A 9,673-nucleotide genomic window follows, 5' to 3' on the forward strand; every position below is an offset into this window, starting at 1 on the left:
TTACTCAGATTTTAGTTCTTTGCTTATTTAAAGTTTTTTGACTTTTTTTTTCTTTGCTTATCTTCGGGGCCCTAGTACGAAATCCTGGATCCGTCCCTAGACCTAGAGACTGCCATGGGCTTTTGTTATCTAGTGTGTGTGTGTGTGTGCATCACTGCATTGTCGGCTGACAGAATTGAAAAACCATGGGCCTTACAAATAGGGTGACCCAGAGCCTCTTCGGTTGTCTCTCTGGGCTTGACGGCTAACCCGGCCCACAGTTCCCATTCATCTCTCTCTCTCTCTCTCTCTCTCTCTCTCTCTCTCTCTCTGCGTTTGATCTTTCTCGATTAGCTTTGGTAAACCAAAACGACGTAGTTTTAGGCTCTCACCATAAAACCCTAAGATTTCAATCTCTCTCTAGCTTTCTTCACCAAATCGTATAGCTTCGAAGCCTCAGCTCTCTTTTCGCAGCGAATCAGATTCCGATTCTTCGTTTCAACCAGTCCAATTTCAAACCGGTAATTGAAATTTTTTTATATATAGTGTTGAATTTGAGTTGTAGCAATTAATTGTGTGAAAAATTCGATTTTTTTTTAGTTGGGTTTTGTTTTTAGGGACTTGATTCTCTGGAAAAATCTGATTTTGCTTGTAGAAGTAGAGAAAATTCGTGTGATATATGATCTGTTTGGTTGCTGAGAAATCGTAGGGCGTAGGAAAAGATAGGAATTACGAGCTTGAAGTTTAGGGTTTTGATTGATTGGCACCAATTTTTTTTACTTTTGACACTGCACTGTGATGAATTCAACAATATGGTGTGCTTGTGGGAATGGTTGAGATTTTTCTCTCTCATATATTATTGTTATTGTTTTTTTCGTTTTTGTTTTGGGTTTCTGACCTAATCTTTGTAAATTGAAAGCTGCTTGCAAATTTTTATGGAAATTCAATGCTTTTTGTTTTGTATTTTGTATTAGATTCTTCATTTAGTTTTTTTTTTTTTTTTTTTTTTTTTTTTTTTTTTTTTTTTTTTTTTTTATCTTTGGCTAAAAACTTTTAGCTCATGCCCAAACCGACCGCACCCAGCTCTCACAATTGTTGTTTAAATACATATTGGTATTGGGTCAGTTTCAGTGCAGGGGTGCATAAAACTGAGGGCTCGTTTCGGTGTGAAATTCTTCCCCTGACCAGGTCATACCAAGCTCACCGCTATGTATGGCCTAAAATGCTTTAGTTGTTGTAAACTTTGGAATAACCATGTGGTTGTAATTTATGTTGCTTGTAATTATTCTTGGAAAAGGAGAAAACTATTCTTATCTTATTGGTCAATTCACCCAAGTATTAGAATTCAATTGGGGAACTTAATGTACTGCACCTAAGGTTACGTGTCTAAGTTTTACCCTGTGTTTTTTGATGTCATCAACATTTAAAAAAACGTTTGCCCCTGGGCATGAGCATAAACTGCTTAGCCCATCAAGGGCAAATGCCCCTGGATTACCTGGATATTGGTTCTAGCAGGTGGGTCAGTTTCCCATAGATTTTATTGGTTAGAGGCGAGTCCAAAGGTCCTCTTCTTTAGTAAGGTTCCCTGCATTATCCAAAAAAATAAATTTAAACAAATGTTGACTATCACCAATTCAGCACCTACTATCTATTTAAATTATTGATGACGTGGCTATCGTGGCGGGAGTGGAATTCCTGTACTTTTGAGTTTTGAGGGTGTGGAATTTTACAAAAAAAATAGGGTTTTTTCTTTTCTTAGATTACTTTTTGAATGGTCATTTGTCTTGGCTCTAAGCCTCTAACTCTAAGTGACAGTGGTACTATCACTGTCTCACTGAGTTCGCTAATTCAATATGATTTTATTGTAATTCTTTGTATACAATACTTTGTATGTTTGCTAGGTGGTTCGTTCAGAATAAAATTAGTTATTCATCAGAGAATATTATTGGTGACGTAGCAAAATTCAATGCACTCATTTCGAAATTGATGTATAGGATTTTAGAAACTCCATGGTGGAGTTACCCAAAGAACTCTAGGCAATCTTAATCAGTATGTACGTATGTATAGTGATTGGAAGTTTGGAACTCCCTTTGCAATTCCAGGATGAATTAGAAGAAACAAAACTAATTACAAGAACCTTGCTTTGTTTTCAAATTTCAATATAAAAATGTGATAATAGGGGGCTTTGGGTTTTATTTGCTTAATTGCTTTAGGAATTTTTTTTTTTTTATGTAGTGGGTTTGATTATTGGAATGAGAAATAAAGGTTTAATTATTGGGTTGTATTATTCAGGTCACTGAAGTGATATATAGTAAGAGGTGAACATAGGGTGAAAAAATGACTGATGAAAGAGGAGTACACCCAGATTGCAGAAATGCATCAAATCCTTACCATGAATGCAGCGAATATTGTTTCCAGATCATTGCTGAAGCCAAGGCTCGGATGGAGCAAAGGGGACCAGGTTGTCTGTCTTCTCTTTATGTCTGTTGCCTTTTGCATCGATTGAAGTAACTGTGTTTGGTATTAGCTTAAATATTGGGGCATCCTCTTATCTTGTTCATATTCTAGTTAAAACCTCTTATAATATTTGTATCTAGGTTTATGGAATTCCCCTAAACAAACCTCAGCTTCATTAAGAGTTTTAACTTTTAAGTGCTACCTTTGTTTATTATTATTGTTTAGATTTTGAAGTTTGCCATAGGGTTCAACAGTTACTTGGAATTCACTGTCTAAGATTTTTTGAAAAATTAGACATTTACTTCTCTATGATCTTTAAGGGCTGCACTTGATGCTGTAACACTTGTATATGGAAGTTGTGTTCATCATTATCTGGTCCATATGGGAGCTATGCTTTGGGTCATTGGAAGTATTTGAATTCTTATCTTTATGCAAAGCTGATTAGGGCATTTGGTATCTATTTTGTTGGTATGCCTATGTTTTTATTTTATTTTTATCTAGAGCTCTGCCCTGCTTAGCCTAAAACATTCTCTTATTCTTTCAAATATGCACGGTAGGTTACTTTATGATAAATGGTTTTGTACATGTCACGGAAAATTCTACACTTTTACTTTTCACCATAATGTTCTGTTACACTATTATGTTTCCTTTAATTCTATTTTCCATACTTACCCCTTTATTAACTTCTAGCACTAGTGCAAGCTGGTGGTAGGATTAGTCAGTCCAGTTCTGGAGCTCAAGAACAGGATGAAGATTTACATGATGACAGACAAGATTCTGATGATCATGCTGATGGTGATAGAGAATATCCTGTTGTGGAGAGTGTAGATGTCACAAATCTCACTGGGAGAAAGAAGAAATTGTGGGAGTTGAGAAATATGATGGTGAGTGTATCTTTAACTTAAGTAAACAAGCGTCATGTTCTGAAATTCATTGATTTGCAAAAATTAATTCTATCCTGTCAAATTTTGTAATAATCTATAAAACTAATTGGCGTATGGCTATATGATTGCAGATGAAGGCCAAAGGTGACAATCAAAAAGAAATAGCTGCTGAAAAGAAAAGAATGGAAGCTCCCACTGAGTCAAGGGGCATTTCTAAACAAAAATGGCTTGACGATAGGAAGAAAAAAATTGGCAAACTTTTAGATGCAAATGGTTTGGATATGACAAAGGCTTATATGCTAGATACACAAGAGTCAGCAGAGGGAAAATATAAGAAATGGGAGAAGGATCCTGCTCCATATGGTTGGGATGGTATGTTTATGTATGTTCTTAATAATTTATTTCATTGTCATCATGTTGATTACGCTTTTAAATTATGCCATGTTCATACTGACATGCACAAATTTCATTTTCCTTTATTGATCTCATACATGTCTGTATCTTGGAATATATAACAAGCTGTGAACATAAGTAATAAATGTGTGTGTTATGATCAAGTTTCATCTGCTCACCATTTGTGCTTTATACTTAAAATGGGATTTAGCAATATTACATGTATGAGAATACTTCACTAGTGAAGTAGTGACAATGGATGCACCATGTCTAGGCCATAGATTTAGGAATCATTCAAGTTCTGCTGCTCATGCTAAGAGCTTTAAGCAAATTGAAAATTCATTGGAAATATATTTCTACAACTGTATAATATCAGATTAGGACATGAATGTTTAGACAGCTTTTATTTTGTTGTAGTATAATGATTTCAAAATCATCCATCTTAATCTACATTTTTCTTCTCTACAATACCTAAATTAAGTTTTACTAACATTTATCTTCTTTAACAGTTTTCAATCAGAAAACTTTGTATGATGCGTACAAAAAGCGGACAAAGAATGTTGAGGTTGACTTAGAAGAATATAACAGAATGAAAGAAGCCGATCCTGAGTTCTACCGTGATGCTTCAAGTCTCCAATATGGAAAGGTACAGTACCATTGAAGAAATGCAATGCTTCCTGTGGTGTATCTGGTTTATATCAGGGGCCTTAACTTATGAGTTTTCTTTTATCTCCACAGGCACCAAAGACCTCAGAGGAAAAGATTGATAGGATGGTGAAGGAACTCAAAGATCGGGATGAGAAGCGCAAGTCATTTAGCAGGAGGAGGAAATTCCATGAAGAGAAGGATATTGACTCAATCAATGACCGTAATGAGCATTTCAACAAGAAGATTGAACGAGCCTTTGGTAGATATACGCTGGAGATCAAGAACAATCTTGAGAGAGGAACTGCGTTGCCCGACTAAGTTGATTGCCTAGAGTAATGAACTGTGTTTTGATGATGTTGTCTAATTGTACAACCCATCTATCAAATGGAGTTAATGCCCTTGACTGAAATGTGGGAAATTTGATTCTCCAAAATTTACTAATGTAGGTTGGATGGTAATGACCATTATCATTCTTCCGCTAGCCTGTTGCCAGAGCATGATATATTGATATGCATTAGTGTGGAAGTAAAGTGATTGTGCAAAATTTTCAAATGAATTTTTAAATTTTTATGTAAGTTACTTCTTGATGAGGAAAGAGCTACAGATCTAGGTAAATTTTTAAGTTTTATCCTTTGTTGTTGCAAGTTGTAACATCCTCCCTGAGAAGGTAACTTACTTATATGTATCATATATCTCATACTATGTGAGCTTCTCAATTGTATTGGGCCCTCATGTGAGAAAGATGTCATATTTGCCGGATACATAATGCCAAATTTGCAAATTTTAACACAAGGCATCTTCATTGACCTAGTCCAATGCACCTATTTCTATGTGGAAAATTGATGGTATGGTAATAACTAATATCAAATTTTGGTCAATTTAGAAGAAAGATTAACGTCCAATCCTGAATTAACCAAAGGGTTGATCCCTAAAATGTTGTTATTCAAGCAGTAATCTTTAGAATGGTTTCAGAATCCAGGCAAAAGAGGGGCAGCGATTTGCCAATGTGACAGGAAAATAGATTGTTTTAGAAGCATCTACTTCAATATACAAATTATTTCAAAAGCTATCATAGACTCAGTCATATTGCCTAATGCCTATGCCTTCATTGCTAAGACATAGTTCTTAATAAAAGGGAAGGAGCTAGGAATTGCGGTATTTTTTTTTATTAATTTGAATTGAATTCTCATATAATAAATTAATAATACAGTCAATTATTTGAAAACTGATGAATTTGAGTGTTGGGATCTCTCTGAGCCAACACTGTAATAGAAGTGTAAATTGTGAGTTTCTTTACAAGTTGACAATGTAGTTATTTTTTAAGGGATCCATGTTTTTTCTGTTCTTTTTTAATAGGTCGCAATTAGCAGCAGCAATTATACTCTTGGACACTTATCCTTGGGCCACTCACTCAAAGATCTAGAGACAGCCATATATTATATAACCTTACCTTATTGCAATGCAATCATGTTTGTCTCGAAGGCTGGCCATGATATTCGTCCATCACATAATTACTTTAGTTCCCCTGTCTGAAAAGTGGACATGCTTAAGATGTTCACTAATTGTAGGTTTCAATTAGCTCAACTAGTAAGATTGTTTGTCGTCGAATAAGAAATTCGAAGTTCGAATCCCACTTACATAAAAAAATTAATTAATATTTTTATCTGATGATAAAAAAAAAATCATCGAAGAGCAGATATCATAGGTTAAAACTCTATTATATCTATAAAAAAAAAAAAAAGATGTTTGTTCACTAATTATGTTGGCAAATGACATGGAAGGAAGTTGCATATTTGCATATAATTTTGTTGGCGGGCTTTTTTTTGTTTCTTGCCCCCAACAAGAAGTGACATGTGTGACCTTTATCCAAGTGGGCTTATTTAAAAAAATTGCAATTCTTTTTATCTTTTTCTTAGCTTGGTCCAAGAAAGATGGAGCAAGAGAAGGGTCTGTGTGTCAAACCAAAATACCAAATGTACACCAGACATGTCTCAGAGGGTTCTCATACCAACAAAAACCTATAATGTCTGATTGGTCATTTGCTTCTTTTTGACTTGATTACCAACAAATTAAAGCATAACTGTAACTACCAATCAAGTTATTTAAGCATAATCAAATGGGCTCAATTTTTCCAGAAGTGTCCTAATTGCATGCCTTTATACACACGGCAAAAGTTATTGATAGTACTAAAATGCATCTTGTGGCTGATAGACTGGTACTAATAATTTATTTTGGCTTAGTTTAATGTAGTCAAAAACCAGTTTTTAACTTTTAAACAGTTTAAAAAGTATTGAAAAGTAAATCACATAAAAATCATTTCAATTATAACTTCAGCCATTTATTTTTACACAATGGTTATTCATATTATATTGGCTTAAACATTGGACCTTTAGAACTGTGACTTGGCCATTTAAACTCCTCAAATGGATCCATATGTCCATATGTACTTAATCCATGTTTGGTAACTATGAAAGTATATCACCATTAATTCACCAAGAAAATCAAAGACACAACTTTGAAGAACTTAATTGGCAAACTATACCATTATTGTGTAGACAAGTAAACGTGGATGTCCTATCAGCACAATATGGTCTGTCTAACTTTGTATTAAATTTGATGAAATTTTGGATTGCTTTTGTCCGCTTATGAGATTTCCACTCATGTGGGACAATTAAAAGAGAATTGAAATGTTTCTTTTGTATATTCTACCAGGATTTGTCTACAATCTTGTAGTCTAATTAACACTTTCTCACATGTAAAGTGTTTGAAGGCTTAGAAGAAAAAGAGTTTGAACTTTCAGATTAACAGAATATCGCAACTAAAAAAATATGGATCATTCCATGCGGCCATTTTTTTTTTTTGAATCTCGAATATTTTGAAAACACTAAAGAGGCTAAGCAGCAAATTGTTAGTGGAACAACAACTTTGGTTTTTACCCACTTATTTAGTTAACCATAAAAAAATACATTTGTATCTTACAAAAAAAAAAAAATGTAGCACTTTAAAAAACACAAACTTTTTCTTAATTCCTTTATTTTTTTTAGAGGAAAATAATTTGAGGTTCAAAATATTATTCAATATTTCAACTAGGAACAATAATAACACAAAACAATTATAGTGTAAAAAAATGTATGATGTACTATATATATATATTTGGAAAAAGATAAGGATGTTCTAAGTTGTTTGGCTTGGAGTGGGTAGCATGTACTAGAAGCATGGGGATGCTCTCTATCTCATATTCTCATGCTTTTTGGTGGAAAAGAACCAAAGAAGACAAAACCCTCTGCTAATGCTATTGTGGTTGAATTTTAGGTTCCATGAAAATTAAATCCTGTGAGTGTGGGAAAGGTCAAGCGTGCCCAAATTCAGAAATTCAACCCTATCCAAAGGGTTATTCCACGTGGCAATCACAATCAGAGCACTTCTGTCTGGGCTGTGCATTATGATACGCTTTTCTTTTTCCTTCTTTTTTTTTTTTTTTTTTTTTTTTTTTTTTTTAGCAATGTTACTTTTATGCATGCAACACACGATTTTGGTTTTAAAAACTGAAATGATCAATAAATTAGAAAAAATCTTGGTTCTTATAATTTTTATTGATTCTTAATCAGTTTTGATAGGTTTTATTTTATTTTAATTTTAATTAAATTAATTTAAGGTTTTTTATTGGACTAAATTAAGGTGGAACCGGCCAATTCGGTCCGATTCAATTATTAAAACTATGCATTTTTTTATAAAGATGCTTAAATGATAAATTATGCTTGAAGTAATATGATTTTTTTTAATAATGCATCAATTACAATTACAATATGTGACCAATAATTATTGTTTTTTTTTTTTAAAGCATATTGTATGTCTAGATTTATAGATTATTTTTCTTTGTTTTATCCTTTTATTTTGTTTTGTTCTTCTCATTTGGTCGTCACCCGAGCATCATGATCATGTTTTCCACTTCAATATTTGCATGGACAAGGATTGTGCTTGTGCATATGGGAATTTGGGCTAAAGCTACTTCGGCGGATATGCTTATTATTTTAACAAAAATCTTTGATCCGTTTAACTTGTTTAAAAAATATTAATTATGATCAATATGTTTTAAAACAAAGACCACATCTTATAAACTAATTGATGATTTTTTTTTTTTTTAAATTATGTAAAAATTAACTTCATGCAATTTTTTTTGTTATATACGAGAAAATAAAATGTATTAAATTATGTTACAAATATATTTTATATATAATAATAAAGTATTTTTTTGATTAATTTTTTTTGATATATTTAACTTTTTGACTCCATTTGCTTACATTGCCCATACTCTATTATTGTTGATGATTGTGGGTCCCATCTCTTTCATAGAACCACAATACCTCATGCTAGCTTTACCCAGAGAGTAAACGCAGATCTACTTGCTAATTGCTAAGAAAGGTATTATGTTAGATCAAGTTTTTGTTACTTTGGATAGTTCTGGCTTGTACTTTGACCGAATCATTTCTTAATCATCATCCTAGCTCCTTTATTTACCAAGAAAAAGAAAAAAGGAAATCCTAGTCTAATACTGTGAACAGTAATCTGCGTAAAGTTATAATAGGTCTAGGCTTCAAAATAAAGAATGATTAAGTATTAACATACTAAGAGTCTGTTTGGAATTCGCTTATTTTGCTAAAACTAAATTTTTTTTATTGAAAGTACTATAGATAAAGGTAAAAGTTAACTGAAATAGTACAGTGAGACCTATGAATAGTATCAAAAAGTGCAGTGAAGCCTATGAATAGTAGCAAAAATAAGCTGAATAATAAAATAAGTTGACTTTTTAATCTAGAGCCAAACGCACACTAAAAATAATTTTATATATATATATATATATATATATATTTTATCTAGGCTCAATAGCTTTAAGACAAATTTTCTAAAGCACTATTAATTATGATGTATAAGAATTATTTTTTATATGAAGGTTGCATTTGAGATTAGAGTTTAAAGTCAACTTATTTTACTATTTAGTTTATTTTTGCTATTATTCAGCTTATCTTTGTTACTATTCATGGGTCCTACTGCATTTTTTAAGACTATTCATAAGTTCAACTGTACCATTTTAGCTAGTTTTTACCTTTATCTACAGTATTTTCAGTAAAATGTTTTCAATCTCAACTAAATAAGCTGTCCTCAAACGAACTCGAAATGAAATGAAGTTGAATCGATAAAAATTGATTAATTGTAATAATTATAAAAAAATAAAATAAAATGAAACACTAATTTTGATAGGATAGCTGTAATTTTAGACTTCTTATTATTATATGTGCATGATGGCATGCTAG

General features: G+C 32.5%; 1 protein-coding gene across 2 annotated transcripts; it reads left to right on the plus strand.

Annotated features, from left to right (window-relative positions):
* The first annotated feature begins 287 nt into the window (after positions 1–287).
* LOC115969548 (pre-mRNA-splicing factor syf2-like) lies at positions 288–4,989 on the plus strand. Of its 2 annotated transcripts, none has more exons than XM_031089223.1 (6): positions 288–500; positions 2,272–2,440; positions 3,127–3,320; positions 3,452–3,692; positions 4,223–4,359; positions 4,452–4,989. In XM_031089223.1, the coding sequence occupies exons 2-6, from the start codon at positions 2,317–2,319 to the stop codon at positions 4,677–4,679; spliced, it is 924 nt and encodes a 307-aa protein (XP_030945083.1). In that variant the 5' UTR covers positions 288–500; positions 2,272–2,316; the 3' UTR covers positions 4,680–4,989. The 2 variants fall into 2 exon arrangements, with proteins under 2 accessions (XP_030945083.1, XP_030945084.1); XM_031089224.1 differs by having other exon boundaries at positions 3,133–3,320.
* The last annotated feature ends 4,684 nt before the right edge of the window (positions 4,990–9,673 follow it).

The sequence above is a fragment of the Quercus lobata genome, chromosome 11 (assembly GCF_001633185.2).
Source record: "Quercus lobata isolate SW786 chromosome 11, ValleyOak3.0 Primary Assembly, whole genome shotgun sequence".
NCBI classification, from domain to species: Eukaryota; Viridiplantae; Streptophyta; class Magnoliopsida; order Fagales; family Fagaceae; genus Quercus; species Quercus lobata.